Genomic DNA, 19,255 nt, shown 5'->3' on the forward strand with positions numbered 1-19,255 from the left:
CCTGAGCGAAGAAAGAGAGACGGTGAGCGGCAGTGCGGCATATGGAGATCCAAGCGAAGAGAGAGAGAGAGAGAGATTTTCTATAATTTGTTAGTCAGGGGCAATTTAGTCATGCAAATTGTATGCTGACATGGATAACTTACCTTAATGGAAGGTGAGTTTTGGAAAACAAAAACTTACACATGATGAATTTTAGACATTTTCAAAAGTTATGGTGAGTTTAAAGAGAAATGCTGAAAAATCATTAGTTTTAGATTTCCTTTATATATTGTATAATATATATTAATATATAAATGAAATTTGGTTTTAACCGAAATAACAGAAAATCGAACACAAAATTGAAAGAAAATTGAAGCGTCGCAAGGTAAATGAAGAAAAGGAGAACCACCAAGACCCCACAGGGAGGTTAAAGCGTTCCCGCGAGGGTGATTTGTCACCAGACTCACCACCACTCCTGCCGCTCCGCCATTAATATTGCCAAACCTTCTAGGGTTTTGAAGGGGGTAAATTCATTGTTGAAGTCCTGCGGCAGAAGATTTTGTGTATTACCCAGGTACTAATTTTTTCTTCTTTATTGAATTTCGTCATTCACTATTTTTTGGTTCAAGTCTCAATTGGTTATCTGGGTTGTTATATGAACTCATAGTCACGCAGAAAATCTTGGGGTTTTCTTCTTGTTCTTTTAAATGGGTCTTCATTTTATTGCATATTAAGTTATAGCACAATGTAAAAGTACCATAAACTCATTAATATTTTGGGAGTTTTTCTTTTAGTTTTTTCTTATTGATTCTTCTCATTTTTCAGTTACTTGATGAACTAAGAAACTTATGGAAATAGGCACTACTAACCACATCCAGAAGAGCTACACAAAAAATGTTTTGCACGTGGAGAAAGAAAGCTAGAAAGAACTCCCTAATAGGCATCCTTTTCTCCAACTGCAAAGATAGAATAAACTGGCAGTTGTTATGTTCGACAAAATTTCCCATTTGGACTCATTAAATTTCTCCAGTCTAGTTTCTCTTGTTACTACTTCTATTGATTCTGTGGCTGCTTGTTATTGGTATATTTTATGTAGCCTCAAGTCTTTCTATTTTATTTTTATTTTTTAATCTTTTCCTTTCTGAATCTCTTTGGAATACTTTCTACATACTTACCTTGACAAAATTTATGAAACTGGTGACCAATTGCATATCCCATACAAGTTGTGTTTCAACATTATTAAATGTTTGGGTCTTTTAGGTCCCGTGGCCTTTACCTAGGAAGTCGTAGAGATGGTATCATATTTTCTTGAATTTCTATCTGGGTGATGTTTAATTTTCTCTTATTAGGTCCATAGTGCTATTTTGCATCTAATGGCATAAAACAAATGGAAATGTTGAAATAATCAAACCTCTTTTGAAACAAGTCATGCATTTTTCAGATGTATAAATTGAGTCCGAGATCTAGGTCTGCAACCTGGGACAGGTTGGGTTGAGAAGTTGTTAAGTTTTGGATAGGCCTAATCCTGAAACAGAGCCTCATGTAGTTGAAATTCTTCAAATTAGCTACCCAACTTTCTCCACCACCAATCTGCCTTTCTATCATCATCATCATTATTAAAGAAACATCCATGGTTCCTTTTCTCGTTGTGTATTTCTAAATTCTGATTTATGGACACCAATATTTTGTAGTTCCTTCAGTGCATTCTATTTGTTCATGTCTAGGTATTCTGCAATTCTTTTTTGAGTCTGGATTTTCTGAGTTATCTATACATCTTAAGTTCATTTTTCTCCTTTTTGATTATTCTTGCAAGTAACTTTTTTGGAAGGTGAGCAGGGCTTCCATATTAACTGGGAGATGAAAATTTTTCCTGGTATACCTGTGCATAAAATTACTATATTGTGAAGCAGGTGTTCAAATGACAAATCTGCACTAGGTTTGGGCATTTTTTTGTCCTTTATCTTTGTTGGATCTGTAAAGTTCCTTGAGTCTTTTGTGTGGACATACACTGCATTTAGAAGAAGGCTGCTTACTTTTAGTTCTTTTGTATTGCCCTAGGCCCTCATTCCCCATATTTGAAAGTACAGAGTGCCTATAGCTCATATGTTTCTTCCTCCATGACTTGCTTCTGCACCCTGATCCGTTTTTCTCTTTCTGTAGTATAAGGTTCACATTTAGCCACTAGGTCATTATTTTAAGATTATAACCATTATGTGTATTGGTGGAGTCTACATATCTGATGGTTATGTTTTCCATTTTCTCTATATAAAACTGATAGTTATGCCTGTGTCAGACTTGGTGAACTTGGAAGGGAATCTCATGGTTCAAATAATATAACATTGGTGCTAATGTGTTGGATACTAAGAATCTCATGGTTCAAATAATACTCATATAGTGCATGTAACTAAAGCTTTCTTGCGGTTGAAAGATGGTTTAGTGGGGGTATGTCCTACAAATAGGTATAAAAGGATTTTCAAGAGTAGGTGAAGGAAGTCAAAGGTGCTGATGCCTGAGGCAATTTTTAGGGTGGATCAAGTCTCTTCTGAAGAGAAAAATCAGTCTGGGGTCCTTGTTTCAGAGGAGGAAAAACGGATGATGGGTTTAATTCTAAGGAGGAGGTGCAGGCAGTGATTTAAAAGGTGTGCCTAAGCGTAGAGGCGAGGCACATTTTAGGGTATGTGCCTCACCTAGGTACTAGGTGCAGCTCTTTCAAAAGGCGCATGCTTGGGCGCCTAGGCGTGCACCTGATGTGCCTTGCGCCTCAGCCTAGGTGTGCACCTTTTTGTAAATTTCACTCTTTTTTGCTTTTTTTGAACCTAGCGGCTAGGTTGGGGGCTCTGCCCCACTTTGCTTGCTTCGCTCGCTCACCGAAGTTCCGAGAACCCTCTATTTGATAATGTTGTTCATTTATTCATTCTAACAAAATATCTTCTTAAAAGGCATTTTAAGTTATATAATCATTATTTTTTATGTGAGAATTAAGAATTTAAGACCTTAGCATGGACTTGTTTGGGCTTGCCTCGAGGGGCGTGGTACAAAGCAACTCATAGAATCAGGAATGCAATATGTTTTACATCACATTAGCTACTTGAAGTAATGAAATTGAGGAAAAAAAGAGATTGTGGGTTTTACATGCTTGAAAATGCTTTATATGTTTGATTTTATTTTTAAATTTTCATTTGAATACACTTTACGTGTTATGCTTTTTATTCTAATTTTAGATAATATGATTTTTAAAGCATTTATTTTAAAATTTAAGTTTATATTTTTATTAATATTATGTTTAATATTTTTGATTTTTTTTTGCATTTTCTGTTTTTTTTTTGAAAATTTTGACATTTTTTTTTGATTTTGATTTTTTTAATTTTTTTTAATTATTTGCACCTTGCTTTTAAAAAGGCGCGCACCTTGCCTTGTGCCTCAGGCACAAATTGCCCCTTGTGTGTTTTTTTTTTCTTTTTGCACCTTGCGCTTTTAAAACACTAGGTGCAGGATCCATCTTTAGGAGGTATGGTGCTAATGCATGGAAATTTTTTTTTTTTTTTTTTTTTTGATAAATAAAATTCATTGAATTTCATTGGAAGCAAAGGGTAAAAGTTTGTTACAAGCATCCCAATGGGAGGCACAAGGTGCAGCCTCACTCTTTAACAAAGAAATGAAACAAATTTACAAATGGGCCTAGTACATTGATCCCTAGTTACCCCTTGCTTAGCTAGAGAATTAGCAAGTGCATTATTCTCCCTTCCCACCCATTGTATAGTTAAATCCATCTATTGTTTAGCTAGAGAATCATTGAATTTGGGTCTTTTAGCCAACCCACCACCACATTGGAGTCCCCTTCTATAACCAATTTCTTTACATCTAACTCTTTTGCAATTTGGGCTCCTTGAAGAGCTGCATAAAGTTTTGCCTTTAAGGAGTCTCCATTTCCCATGGGTCCTGAAAAGATGGCTCTTAAATTTCCTTCCTTGTCTCTTATAGCCCCTCCTATTCCAGATGGACTTGGGTTGCCTTGACTGCTTCCATCAAAGTTTAGTTTCAAACAATCTTCATTGGGAAGTGTCCAAACCATCCTTGTTTTTATCTTCTGCACCAAGCTAGAAGCTACCAAAAATCCAGTTCCTCCAAATGTCATCAAAGGATAAAGTTTTGAACAAGCCCAGAGTTTCTAGGCAATGTATAACTTGGTCATTACACACTCCAAATGTCACCAAACAATCTTTCCTTCTCTTGGAAGATTCTGGCATTTCTTTCTTCCCTTAAAGTCTAGATCACTTCTGCTTTAGTGCACTCTGCACCTCCACATTATTCTTCCCCTTCTCTTCAACAAAACAATGGTAGTTGGATCAAACAACATTTTATCTCCATTAGCATATTTCACCTACATCCAAACAAAGAGAAAAACCAATCCCATATTTCTTTAGCAAGTGATCAGGAGATTAGTAAGTGGTAACAAGACTTTTTTTTTTTTTTGATGAATGTAAGTGGTAAGTGGTAACAAGATTCACCATTGGATCGGATTTACATAGAGTGCACAAATTCGGGTAAATACACAAAGAAGGTCTTTTATTTTGCAAAGAATCTAGAGTATTAATTTTCCCAAGATCCACTTCCCAACAAAAAGCCTTAATTTTAGGGGGGGATTGGCTGAAACCACACTTATTTCCAAGGAAAGGATAGAGATGAAGGGGATTGACAGAGAACTTTAAAAAAGGATGCACAAGAAAAGAGACCTTTAGGACTTGGGCACCAAACTCTTCTATCTGGTTTAGAAAGCTCTAAGCAGACATTATCAAGAAGGAGAAGCTCTGACCAACATATAGCCTCCTCATCTCTCAACCCTCATCGAAACCCAAGATCCCAGTTAAGGCTCAAAGACAAAGAAGGAAGGACAAGAAAATTGGAGATCACCTCGTTTTTTATACAAAGAGATAGAATACAAAGGGAGGAACAACTCCTTTAAAGGCCGGTCGTAAATGGGATCGGTTGTATCAAATGAACAATGAGAGAGATTTACGTTAATTTGAGCGAAGGCGCTTTGGAGAAGGTGTGTTGGCTAGAGAAGTGCTTGGTAGGGCAATTTGTTAGTGCTGAACCTGGTGTAGAGGAAGTCTTAAGGTGGGTCAGAGTAGAATTCAAAAGAGGATGTCCAAGTGAGAAAGTTAAATGCAAGGTTCTTTCTTTTCATTTTCCATAGCAAGGAAGAAGTAGATGAAATTCTGGATAGAGAGTTTTCAAAGTCCATGTCATCGAAACTCAGGTTAGGTAGATGGAACCCGCTAGTGGGGGCAATTAGAGAGATCGGGAGCAAGAGTCTTGTTTGGATTAACGGCCTTGGGATTCCTCTCCATGCTTGGAACCTGGATACATTTCATGCTATCGGAAATGCCTGCGATTGCTTTAGAAGAGTGGATGCCCAAACATATAAACTAAAAAATCTGGTAGCGGCAAGGATCTTGGTTGAAGTAGAGCACATACATCTAATCCCCCTGAGCAAGGCATTAAACTTTGCTGAAGAGTGGATTAAGGAGGATTCATTGGTCTTGCCTGATTGAATCGAGGAGTCAAACTGCTCTACAAGGGAAAAAAGGGTGTTGGCTGATCTTGTGAATGCAAGTCTGGAGGAGGAAGACATTAGAAAGAAAAAGGTCAGGGAGCTGGAGGGCCAAGCAGAAGTGATAGGGGGACATGGGAAAGGGGGGGGGTAAAAATGTATTTTTGCAATTGGGATCCGAAGAGTTCTTTGGAGAAAAGGAACATGTGGTGGGAGTCTTCAATCAGGGGGTCAGTTCCGAGAAAGTTTTTAATTTCTCGAATAAGGATATGGAGAATACAAATAATGGGGCCCATGATTTAAGGAAAAAAGTGGTATGATGTTAAGAGGCATGGGGCTACTGGCTTAGGTGGATATGGTCTTGGAATCCGAAGGGGGAGAGTCGAGAAAAGAGTCTTCAAGAAGGGGGCAGACCTAAGGTCTCCTCGGAATGCCTCAAATACTAGTTTGTCGGCAACTGATTTTTTGATGATCAAACTCTTGAGCCTTGTCTTTTCAATCTCGAAGTCCCTTCGAGATCTAGGGAGCATTCTCAAGGAGGTGGTGATGAAGTTTTTTCTTCTACTTTGGCGCTCATTCCAGGGGTTGAGAAGAAAGAGCTGACACCTATCTTGTCATGCTTGGAGTTAAGCAAGGAGTGTAAGGACTTTGTTTCTAGTTTACCTGGAGGAAGCTCAGAGAAGGATTTGGGAATAGGGGTTATGAGTAAAGCTAGGGTGGACAAGTGGAGGCGGGGGTAGAGGAGGTGGAGAGCAATCACAAGGTTTGGAAGAAGAGACTAGGGAGGGGATAGGGAAGAAAGGGATGAGGACCATAGGATCAACACCAGTTACTAGGTCTTGGAAGTGTTTGTTGGAAGGTTGGGAGTTGATTTGGATCGTAGGGGAAAAGAGGCAAGTGCAAACAATAGTGAGGCTTCGGAAACCCCAAAGAATACCAGCAATTCAAGCAAACTCAATGTAGTGCATATAACGGAAGTTTTCTCAAGGCTAAAGGAGGACCTGGTGGGAGATGGACCTACAAGTAAGTATAAAAAGATCTACAAAAGAAAGATTAAATTAAGTTCTTCAAGTTAGGAGAAATCTTGCCCAATTTCTTCATTCTCATCCAATGGGGACAGAAATAAACCTCGTCAGGATGGTTCTAACCAAGAGAAGCTGATCAATCCGGACTTGTCAGAGAAAGTTGTAAGGGATGAGTTTGATTTGAGTGAGGTCTCTCCTAAGGAGGACCCAAAGGATAAGGAGATGAAGAAAGGTGGCGTAGATTTGAAGACTTTGGTCGATATAGAGGTGGGAGTTGGTATATCCCCAGGCTTGTTCTTTTTTTTTGGGGAGGGGGGAGAATGTTGTAAGGAAAGCCTTGGAAGCTTATGAGAGACAAAGGAGGGAAGAAAGCTTGAGAAAGGTCTTTGAAGAGTTAGGAGGAGAATCTTGGGATGAGGAGGGAGGCCAAGAAGAGCTCGATGGGGTGGAAGATTGACTTGTGACTTTGCAGGTGAATCGCTTCTTTGGCACGGTTGTTGCAGAAATGATGTGTTTCTCTTGCTTTCTCTGTTTTTGTTCTTATTGGTTGGTCATAGTTGTGTGGTCTGGGGGGGGGGGTTGTTATCTTAACACCTGCTCTGAGGTTGTATTCAGTTTCTTTTTTTCTTTTAATAATATTTTATCCTTTTATAAAAAACTCCTTTTAAGGCCAGTTACCTAACCAAATGTCTTCCCAAAAGTGAATTAAATTCCTTGAGCAAACATCATATCTGATATCCCTGAGGAATTGAAGGAGGAGGCTGTGAATTGATTTCCAAGGTGCTGCCAAGGTAGCCCTTTGTGATACACCAACATCCCAACCATTATCCAATCTCCCATGTTTGCTAGCCATTATCTCAACCCACAAAATTTCCCTCTTTAAAGGCCATCTCCATAACCATTTCCCTAAGAGAGCTGTAATCTTCTTTCTTACATTCCCAAAGACCTAAACCGCCCTCTTCATTGATTTTACACAACTTCCCAGCTTATTAAGTGGTCTTTCCTAGTCTCTCTTGGGTCCCAAAGAAATCTCTCATATTTTTTTTTTCCAGTTTCTTTTCTTCCCTTGGTGGGATCTTAAAATAGAGAGAAAGTAGATGTGTAGGTTAGCCAATGTTGATCTTATTTGAAGTAATCCTACCTTCCAGAGAGATATAATTTCTCTTCCAAGCAGCCAGTTTCTTTAACATCTTTCTACAACTGGGTTCCAAAAGTTGCTTTCCTTCAAGTTTGCACCTAGAGGTAGCCCTAGATAGGTCAAAGGCCAGGGGTGATACAACATTCTAAACAATTCACTACCAAGTTCAGGTCATTCTCCATATTAATCTTTGCTATGCAACTCTTATCTAAGTTGATTTTCAGATTTGGTACTTTTTCACAAACTTCTTAGTCGGATCTTTCAATCTGTTCACTCTCCTAATGTCTCCCCCTTCATAGAATATTGTGATATTGTTTGCAAATTGGAGATGAGTATTATTTGGAACATTATCTTTACTCATTCTCCAACCCCTAAATTCATCTTCCCTATCAGCCTTAGAGAGGAGTCCACTAAAGACATCTGCCACTAAAGCAAAAAGGAAAGGTGAGAGGGGATCCAACCTTAACCCTCTGCAAATTGGAAAAAAAATCTTTCACCACTCCATTAACAAGGATAGAGAAATGACAAGACCGTACACAACCAAACATCCAAATGCACCATCTCTCTCTAAGCCTCCATTGTTTTCTTTTTGATATCTTTTGAAGGGCTACACAATGGGGGGTAGCCCATCCCCCAACCCATAACCCCCAACCCAGGTGTAGGCGGGATTCGATCCCAAGTCTCTGCTACGACTAGCAGGAGACCTTACCAACCAGCTGGTTGGCACCTTGCCCCCATTGTTGTAATACTTTTGCCAGAAATTTTCAGTCCACCATGTTGTAGGGTTTTTCCAAGTCCAATTTATACACAAGTCCTTCCTTTCTAGATCTCTTCATTTGCTCTATACATTCATTAGCTATTAGGATTTGATCAATTAATTGTTTTCCTTGCACAAATTCTCCTTGAACTGGCTGATGAGGGAGGGGAGTATTACTTTGATCCTCAACTATAAGACTTTTGCAATTTTCTTGTAGACATTGGTCACCAAACTAATGGGTTGGAAGTCCTTTGGATGGCTAGCATCAAGTTTTTTTGGGATCACGGCCAAGAAAGTTGCATTAGTTCCAAGGCTAACAATATGTGTATTTGATAGTTCCTTAAAGACTTTAAATAAATCATCTTTCAACACTTCCCAACAATCCTGGTAGAAAGCCATTGTGAATCCATTTGGGCAGGTGCTTTTGAAGTTTTGATCTATTCATGGATAACATTGCCTTTCTTATTTCCTTTTCTTCAAAATTTCTTTCTGGTCATCTTGCTGTCTCCTTATCTAGTAAGGGCCACTCTAATCCTTCTAAACTCATTTTTTTTTTTTTTTTTTATAACAATGGCAAGGGCTACACAAGATGGGGGGTAGCACGTCCCAACAAATCTCCAAAAACTATAGCATTTAGGTCCCTAGGAAGGGACCTCGGGTTGAGCATTGAGTGTTTACTCCCATTTCTTTGAGCTTTGTTTGCTAGCCAATCAGCAGCTTGGTTTGCTTCACGATAGGTGTATTCGTAGATGACCTCAGTCTTGCACAATCTCTTCATGTCCAAGCAGTCATTGATGGTGTCTTTCAATCTCTAGGGCAGGTTAAGTACCTGTTGAAGACAGAATAACATGTTTGGAGTTCCCTTCGATGATGATGGGGGATCCTCTAAAATTTAGAGCCATGTTATGGGCTTCAAGAGTAGCCCAAGCCTCGAGTATGTCAATTGTTGTTGTCCCCACACTATACATATTGGTGTCGAGAAAAACACCTAAGTGGTTTCTTGCAATGATACCAATGGAGCAATTCCTCATGTTGTTTCGGGAAGCATCACAAATTATCTTTCTCTCACCTTCATGGGGGGTGGGGACTCCATAGAATGGGTTTCTGAACTTTTTTCATTTTTCCTCTCCTCCTGGCCATTAGTAAGAGTGGTGTATTTTTGTGAGCATACATTGCCCGTTCAATAATGATGGGAGGGGGGATGGTAACATTGTTAAAAACTCTTTGGTTCCTACATTTCCATAGAAACCAAAGGATTTGAGCTATTTCTTCCCTTTTGACATCCCCTTCCCTATTCTTATCACTTCCAAATTTATCCCACCACATAAACAGAGAGTCATCCTCTTCCTTCTAAACTCAACCTTTCCTCCATAATAGAAGGATTTAAAGTGATCCACAAAGATTTTGGCTATTTCATCTTGATTCGAGATCTACTTCCCATTGATTTCCATCCTATCCACAAAGTTCTTACGCCTTCTTCCATTGGCCATCATCACATGAAAGAATTTTGTATTCCCATCCCCTTTATCCATTTATGTCTTGACTTTTGTTTCTAGGATATTTACTTTCTCTTTAGGACTCCCTCCAATTCTTTCTTTAATTTCCATTTCAATTCCTTTTCTTTTGCATGAAGGTTTCTTCCACTTTCTACATTATCCAACTCTTCAATTTGAGAAATAAGAGTCAACTTTCTTTCTTCTAACCTTCCAAAATGATCCCTATTCCACTCCTTTATTTTAGATCTCAATCTTTACAATTTCTTATGGAATTTGATTCCCTTCCACCTTATCCCCCTTAGGTCCTTCTTCCACCACTTCTTCACTCTTCAAATAAGATTTGGGTGTGTCAACCACATGTTTTTGTTGAGAATGGTTAGATAGGGGTATTTTTGGTCTAATTTTCCTTTCTTATATTCTCTCAGTATTTACGCTCCTAGACAGGGGCCTTCTTTTAATTATCAATTTTCAAATTATAAACTTTTGAGGGTGTGAACAGTGAACAACACACCTCTCGATATATTACTTTCTTCTTCCTCTTCTTCTCTTCTTTCTTTCTCTCTCTTGAAACCCTAGTTTTTGCAACTTGGTATTATAGTGGGTAAAAGCTTTTGGGAGTTGGTTCTCTACTGATCTCCTACCTAGAGGCGAACTACTGATGTTAGACCATTGCCGGATGACATCAGTAGTCCGTACAGTTGGCATCAGTCTATGAAACCAACACAGTTTGATTCACCCTGATTTTAGAAAAAATTTGGTATGACTCTTGTCATTATCTGAAGCTTTTATCATTTTTGGTGGATTTTTCAAGGAAAAAATCGTAGAAATCCCAGATGTGATGTTGAGCCATGTATAGCAGGTTTAATGATTTTTTTTCCTGTTGTAAAACCTAGACCATTCAGGTCGTTTTTCAATTTGGGATTGACAGGAAGTGGTCCCGTAATTTTCTGAGCAATGTGTGATTTTCGGGAGATTTTTTCTCCCACTATTTTGCTACCAACCTAGTTTTTGGGTCTTACTTTGGTTCTTAATCGTGTGGTAACCTAGTTTTTTGGGTTTGGAACCTTGATTAAAGTGTTGGGGGTCCTTTTTGGTTGGTTAAAAGGTGTCTTGTTAGAATATGGAATCATCTAAGGATTTTCATATGGTTCCCGGTGTGCTCCTGAGAATTGCAGATATTTCCAGTGGTATGATAACTACTGTTAAACTGGATAGAACTAATTTTCTAGAGTGGTCTCAGTCTACTAAACTTACCATTACCGGGAGAGGTAAACTGGGATTCATCAAAGGAAGGGAAGTGAAGCCGAGTCCTGAAGACTCGAAATTTGCAAGGTGGGAACATGACAACTCCCTTGTTATGTCATTGCTGATTTGCTCAATTTAACCTCATATTTCCCGAAATTACATGTTTGTTCCATCTGACAAGGATATCTTGGATAGGGTGCTTGCTACTTATTCCCAAGTTAACAATACTACTAGAGTGTATCAACTTCGAAGGGAAGCTTGTAGTATACATCAGGGGGAAAGATTTGTTGCTATGTATTTCTCTTCTCTATAGTCTATCTGGGAAGAAATGATCACTTGAAAACTCTAGTTTGTAAGGGCCCTGAAGATGGTGAGCAGTATCGGAAGTACATAGAGGAGAATAGAGTCTTTGATTTTTTGGCTGGCTTAAACCCAGAGTTTGATTTCACTAGGCAACACATTCTTAGTGCAGGTGTTGTCTCTCTTGCTACTGCTTGCTCTCTTGTACAAGGGGAAGAAAGCCGAAGAACCGCCATTATGCCATCCTCTGTGAGTGATCATTCTGCCTTCATGTCATTTTGCCCCAAACAAAATACTAGAAAACATCCCATTGCAGAGAAGGTCGATGATGTTATTTGTGAGTATTGCAAGAAGCCAAGACACACTAAAGAAAGGTGCTGGAAGCTCAATCATCATCTAAAACCGGAGAAGTACAAAACTGGGAAGAAGGGCAATGCTCGCTTGGCTATAGTTGGTAATGATGCTCAGCCCTTGGATGTGATGGACAAACTCAGGAATGTATTGTTGCAACTAGAGAAGGGTGGTACATCCTCCTTATCTGGTTTTGGACTTAGTAATCTATCTAGTTCATATGCCAAGACAGATACTACACTTGCTTCTTCCACCTCCTTTAACCCATGGATTGTAGACTCTGGGGCCAATGCCCATATGACTGGTATGCCTTCACATTTTATTTCATACTCAGGGAAGGGCAAGATTACTATTGCTGATGGATCTCAAACCCCAATCTTAGGTCAGGGTGAAGTTAGAATCACTAATAACCTTTCTCTTGACTCTATTCTATATGTGTCCCAACTACAAAAAAAAAAAAAAATATTGTCTATTAGTTCTCTATCAAAATCCCACAATTGCTTAGTGACTTTTTTTCCCACCCATTGTGTTTTTTAGGACCTAAGCACGGGGAAGACGATTGGAAATGGACATGAAGTGGATGGAGTCTACCTCCTAAATGGACCTTCAGAGCATGGATTGTCAAGTGAGACTGAGTATTGTTCCAATGAGTAAATGAGTCTTTTGAAATTATGACATTGTCGCCTTGGTCATATGTCTGTCAATTCTGTCAAGTTTTTGTTTTCAAACTTGTTTGATTCCATGTCCAAATTGAATTTTGAATGCGAAGTTTGTCATTTATCCAAACAATGTAGAAATACATATTTTGCAAGCAGTAAAAGAAGTAATGTTGCTTTCCACTTGATCCATATTGATGTTTGGGGCCCATATGCTGTCCCCTGTATGGGGGGTATAGATATTTCATTCTTTTCGTTGATGACTACAATCGGTATACATGGCTTTACTTGATGAAAAGTAGAGATGAAGTTCCTATAATTGTTGAAATTTTCATGAATATAGTTGAGACATAGTTTAGAAAAGAGTTAAGATGATCAGATCTGACAATGCCAAGGAATGCTTTGAACATCACTTGCATAGATTTCTTGAAGACAGGGGCGTTATTCACCAAAGTTCATGTAGTCATACTTCACAACAAAATGGGGTGGCTAAAAGAAAAACTGGCATGTGGTTGAAGTTGCTCGAGGTTTATTCTTCCAAACTCATGTTTCAACTCATATTTGGGGTGATGCTATTGAGACAACCGTGTATCTCATTAATGGACTCCCATCAAGGGTCCTTAACCTTCATTCTCCTCATCAACTACTCTTCCTTGATGAACCTCCTTTTAATCTACTCCCTAGGGTCTTTGGTTGTGTTTGTTTTGTTCATGATATGAGTCCTTCCTGGCACAAGTTTGATCCTAAATCAGTTAAGTGTGTATTCCTTGGTTACTCTCCAATCTAGAAAGGCTATAGATGCTTTGATGCTCTCTCTAGCAAGAAATATGTCTCTAAGGATGTTACCTTTTTGGAGTCCTCTTCCTTCTTCTAATCATTCTGTCCTTTTCTTTAGGGGGAGAATGCAAGTGAAGATCAGACTCCTTTCTGCCTTCCTGTTCCTACCTCTATTCCTCCCTTTCTTCCTTGTGACAATGGTATTCCTCCTCCTCCTCTTATGTATCGGCCTCGGTCCTGACAATAGTTTTTCATCAGGCGCAGTAAGAGGGTGGCTCCTGAAGCAGATTGCCCATCATAATCTGATCACCCGGGCTCGGGTAATTTTGAACCTCCTGACAGTTCTATTATTGATTCTGACCTTGATCTTCCTACTGCCATTCGAAAAGGGAAGAGGACATGTAGGAAGTATCCTATTACTAACTATGTGTCTTATGATGCTCTCTCACCTTCCTATTGTGCCTATATATCTGATATCTCTTCTATTTCCATCCCTCACAGTGTTACAGAGGCAATGCAATGCCTCCACTAGAAGGAAGCTATGAACCAAGAAATGGAGGCCCTAATAAAGAATCGGACTTGGGAGGTTGTTCCTTGCCCAAAAGATAAGATTCCTATTAGGCGTAAGTAGGTTTGTACTATTAAGCACAAGGTAGATGGCTTAATTGAAAGATACAAAGCTCGGCTTGTATCCAAATAATACACTTAGACTTATGGCATTGATTATTTGGAAACCTTTGCTCCATTTGCTAAAATGAACTCTATTTGTGTGATCATGTCTCTTTCCGCCCATTACTCGTGGCCTTTATATCAAATGGATGTAAAGAACGCCTTCCTTAATGGGGACTTACAAGAGGAAGTGTACATGGACTTACCGCCTGGGGTAAGTTTTCCTAACAGTAATGGAAAAAGTGTGCCGTTTAAAGAAGTCTTTGTATGAATTAAAACAGTCTCCAAGAGTATGGTTTGGCAGGTTTAGGAATGCCATCTTAAAGATTGGTTTTTCTCAAGCTCAGGTTGACCACACCTTATTTATTAGAAGAGTTGATGGTAGAGTAACAATGTTGATAGTATATGTTGATGACATTGTTGTGACAGGTGATGATATCACAAGTATCTCTCAGTTAAAGTCATTTCTTGCTTCTAAATTTGAAATTAAAGACCTTGGTGATCTTCGATACTTTCTTGGCATTGAAGTTGCAAGATCCAAGAAGGGGATTTTTCTGTTACAAAGGAAGTATGTATTTGACTTGCTTCATGAGGTTGGGAAGTTAGGGTGTAAGCCTATAGAAACTCCAATTGATCCCAACCACAAGTTGAACTCTACTGAAGGAGAAGTTCTTCCAGACAAGGGGTATATTAGAGATTGGTAGGATGCCTTCTGTATCTTTGTTTGGCTAGACCTGGCATTTCCTATGCTGTTGGAGTGGTTAGCCAATATATGCATGAACCCAGGACATCTCATATGCATGCAGTTAACATAATTTTAGCCTACCTGAAAGGATGTCCTAGCAAAGGGATGTTGTATTCCAATCACATCCATTTAAAGATTGAGGTTTACACAGATGTTGATTGGGCAAGGCCCATCGATGATAGAAGATCTACATCTGGTTATTGTGCCTCAGTTGGAGGCAATGTGCTTTCCTGGAGAAGTAAGAAACAATCAGTGGTTGCTCGTTCTAGTGCTGAGGCAGAGTACATGGCAATGGCTCATGGAGTGTCTGAATTACTCTGGTTGAAGACCTTATTGACTGAGATGGGCATCCAAGTAGATGTTCCAATGAGACTATACTATGACAATCAAGCAACTATAAATATTGCTCACAATCCTATCCAACATGATCGGGTTCGGCTTCAGTCAAAGCTGAATGTGTTCGAACACCATTCGAACATTACGAGAGAATGACGCACGTCTATAAGCGTGTGTGCATTCTATATTCGTGCGAGGATGGTAAATGGGCGTTAAGTGTTTTTGCGAAATCCTTTCAGTTCTCTTCTTTCCCGTGTCTCTCCAGTCTCCACCCAAATCGACCCATCCCCCTGTTCTGCTATCCTCTCCAACTGGAGAAGGCAAAAGGCATCACTAGCGGTGGAATCTTCTTCTGTCGACCGGCGACAGAGAGCAGGTAAATCTTCCTTCTTCTTTGCTTCTCTTAAACGGTCTTCTCCCATGAAAAGTTGAATGCGTTCTGTTGATGGCATTGATGTTTCGTCAGAGACGAACGACTTCATCTTCCAGCCATAGGTTGTTGGCGGATTAGTTGCAGATGAAGCTGTTCGTCGTCGGTGGAACATCACTACCATCAACAGAACGCATTCATCTTTTCATGGGAGAAGACTATTTAAGAGAAGCAAAGAAGAAGGAAGATTTACCTGCTCTCTGTCGCTGGTTAACGAAAGAAGATTCTACCGCCACTGATGCCTTTTGCTTTCGCCAGTTGGAGAGGATAGCAGAACAGAGGGATGGGTCGATTTGGGTGGAGACTGGAGAGATACGGGAAAGAAGAGAACAAAAAGGGTTTCGCAAAAACACTTTGAGTGGGGGATGGCTAACGACGTTCGTGGTAAATGCCCGTTTACCATCCTCTCACGAATATAGAATGCACACGCGCTTATGGACACGCGCCATTCTCTCGTAATGTTCGAATGCATTCAGCTTTGACTGAAGCCGAACCCAACATGATTGTACAAAGCATATTGAGGTGGATAGACACTTTATTAGAAAAAGAATTGCTAGCGGAGAGATTTTCCTTCCTTTTGTAAGGTCAGAAGACCAACTAGCTGATTGCCTCACTAAAGGTGTTCGCTAAGAACCTTGCCTAGCTGGTTATGCTTGACATATATGCTTAGCTTGAGGGGGAGTGTTGAGAATGGTTAGACAAGGGTGTTCTTGGTCTTTTCCTCCTTTCTTATACTCCTAGATAGGGGCCTTCTTGTAATTATTATTTTTCAAATTGTAAAGTAAACTTTTGAGGGTGTGAACAGTGACACCTCTCGAAACATTACTCTCTCTTCTTCTCTTCTTTCTTTCTCTCTCTTGAAACCCTAGTTTCTGCAACTGTTTTCAAATCTAAAAGGGGTAGGACCTTGTATAAAACATTCTGTTCCTAATCTAATGAAGTGGTGGTTTGAAGTGACTCTAGGCATTGCTCTAGAAACCAAACCTTCCCAATGATTCTCCCACCCTATATTAAACAAAAATCTATCCAGTTTTGAGCATAATGGGTTTTCCTGTAAATTGGACCAGGTAACATTTGTTTGCAACAGGGGCATCTCCTTCAACTCACACAAGCCTATGAATTCATTAAATTTCCTCATACTAGTGATGATAGACTGATGGGGATTAGAAGTTTTATTGGAAAATCTTATCACATTGAAATCCCCTCCCAAACACCAAATACCTTCCCATAGGCCCCATACTGCATACAGTTCCTCCCACATATCACTCCTCTCTCTATAATTATTTGGTCCATAGACATTAGTTAGCACCTAGGTGAATCCATCCTCCCTATTCTTCAACTTTTCAGATATGGAATATTTGCCAATCAGTTCCTCCATTGGTTCCAACACTTCATCCTTCCATAATACCACTATACCCCCAGAAGCCTCCTAGGATGGGGCCTCTACCTATCTAATTCCTCTTGATCTCCTTTGCCTATCGGAGATCTTGCAAACTGAGATGTAGAGGTGGACAAGGGGCTTGGGCTGTTTTTTAGGGAGGAGAAGAGTTTACTAGAAGAACTTTTGAGGGGTTTGAAAGAAGTTGGAGGGAAGAGAGGTCAAAGAAGTCATAGTAGGTGAAAGTGGACAAATTTGGGATGAGAGCACTTCAGGGAAGGAGTAAGTGCTTGAAGGGGAGGATTAAGGGTGTTTTTTTGGGGGCTTTGGAGTTCTTGTTTTGTTTTTGTTGTTTTAGTTTTGGGGTTGTGTCTGGTCTTGTTTATGTGATTGGCTGGTTTTAGGTCTTTTTCTTCTTTGGTGATACTATCACCTTCCCCTTGTACTTTCTGTTTTTTTTTTTTCTTTAATGAAATCCTTTTTCCTTTTATCTTTCAAAACAAAAAAAAAGAAAAGGAAAAAAATCCATTTTAGATGATAACTTAATATTTTCAGTTGTTAAGGAATACTTTATGAAATTATTTGTTTCACAACACTCTGTAAGAGTTTGTATTGAAGCAGCCTCCCTCCTATATATGAGCCTTTATGTTATTCTGTTTGGTTTTATGGAAATTTTGGGTTGCAGCAAATTCAGTGTGGGTTACAAGGGGACTAAGATTTCCTTTTTTTTTTTAATTTTCAGTTATTCAAGGTGCATGGAAGTTAACTTCCTCTCTTGACTTTTTTTTTTTTTTGACAATACAACAATCAGAATTTGAACAGTTATAGCCTTATTGATAAATACATTTCAGAGTCAAAAGCCCACCTCATCAGAAAATGTTGAAACCAAGTCAAGTAGGAATGGATCAGTCCTTGCAAAACTAATGTTACTGATTGCTTGACTGGAATTTTAGTTTTTGGACCAATGCTTATTGTGCATATCAAAAGTTGGCTTTCCCCTGATTAACTATATTCTTTTCTTATCTTGTTTTGTTTTGCAGTTCATGGGCTGCAGAATGGGAGCAACTGTTGTGCAACTAACCACCCCAATACTGGAGAGTGATTATTGCAGGAGAATATATATTACACCTACAATTTGTCATATAATGCAGCACTGTAACTTCAGACCAAGATTCAGTGGAAAGATTCCTAAGCTTGGCATAACTCCTACACTACTTCCAAGGAAGAGGTTTGTTCTACCCTACAACTCTTTAAACATTTAGATCATCCATGCTTCATGGTGGATTATCAGAATCCATTGTATTATATTTCAAACGTTTACATGAAGGCATTTTAGGCCATTTGTTTTCCTTGGGGAAAATAACTACTGGCCATTGTGTTATATGCCAAAAGAGATGTACATGACAAAGTGCACAGAAATGCAAATAATGTGGAAAATAACCATAGGCCATACTGCCCTTCCCTCTCAAAAAAACTATTTGGGAAAAGAGCAGTCACTGTAAAAACAGCTAGCTCAATCTTGTATTTTGCTTGCTTCTCCTATAGAATTTAATTCCCTTTGAACCCATTGTGTCTGAACAAAATCACTCTGTAAGGTGAAGGCTGAAATGCAAAAATCCTTTGTTATACTGATTCTGGTGAGAAGAGCACTTATTTGAGCTCCTGTCACATAAGCAAAATACTATCATCTAGTCTCAAGAAAACACCACCAATTCTAGCTGAAGTGAGATTTTTTATTCAACTTACCATCAAATGGGAGTCTAATGAGGTCTGTAGTGGGAGGAGAGGGTGCAACTCCAACAGAGGTATCATCTTGGGAGTTTGGGTAAATGTTGGATTTTTAGGAGATTCCTACTCAGGTTGCATGAGAACTTCCTATGAACTTTGGTTTTATCATCACTGATGAGCTAAGAAGGCCAAAAATTCTACCCCGCCCCCCCCCCCCCATATCTAAAAAAAACTGCTTTGTTGTCAAAGATTCTCCTGTCTCTCATAATTGTATGTACAATTGCATTTCATTATACCTTTCCTTGCACCCCAGCCTTAACCTCTCCGGAAAAAAAATGTATCAGCATATCAATGTAATACTCTGAAAAAGAAGAGAGAATGGTGGTCTTGCTGGAGCCGTTGGTAGAGAGTTGAACTGATTTGGGGCTGCTTTTTTCAGTTGAGGGTCTTTCCTTAGTATTCCTGTTTAGTTCTAGTCATCGTAGTGGATTTGGTTTATTTATAGGAACATGCAGGCTGATGTGTTTTCTATTCATAAGCTTTCAAGAGTCAGCAAGGGATGATGGGAGAAGTGGCATACTATTAAAACTTTAGAGCTTTTGCCTAAAATGTCTACAAAATAGCTAGAACATATATTGTGATTTGTGAGTAAGCAGGACTGAGAACAAACAAGAAACCATGTCAATTAGCT

At 39.2% G+C, this 19,255-nt stretch overlaps 1 protein-coding gene across 3 annotated transcripts in view; it reads left to right on the forward strand.

Annotated features, from left to right (window-relative positions):
- Positions 1-314: 314 nt before the first annotated feature.
- Positions 315-19,255, forward strand: part of NPQ7 (antigen receptor-like protein (DUF565)) — a 46,383-nt gene continuing 27,442 nt past the window's right edge. The window contains exons 1-3 of one of the 3 annotated variants that reach the window (XM_088903938.1): positions 315-553; positions 805-1,060; positions 17,877-18,064. In XM_088903938.1, the coding sequence (XP_088760064.1) occupies positions 17,880-18,064 (185 nt within the window). In that variant the 5' untranslated portion in view covers positions 315-553; positions 805-1,060; positions 17,877-17,879. Of the gene's footprint in view, positions 554-804; positions 1,061-17,874; positions 18,065-19,255 lie in introns of all 3 variants that reach the window. The other 2 variants (XM_088903937.1, XM_010277980.3) reach the window with 2 other exon arrangements.

The sequence above is a fragment of the Nelumbo nucifera genome, chromosome 4, assembly GCF_055504915.1.
Source record: "Nelumbo nucifera cultivar China Antique chromosome 4, China Antique-T2T, whole genome shotgun sequence".
Taxonomy (NCBI): Eukaryota; Viridiplantae; Streptophyta; class Magnoliopsida; order Proteales; family Nelumbonaceae; genus Nelumbo; species Nelumbo nucifera.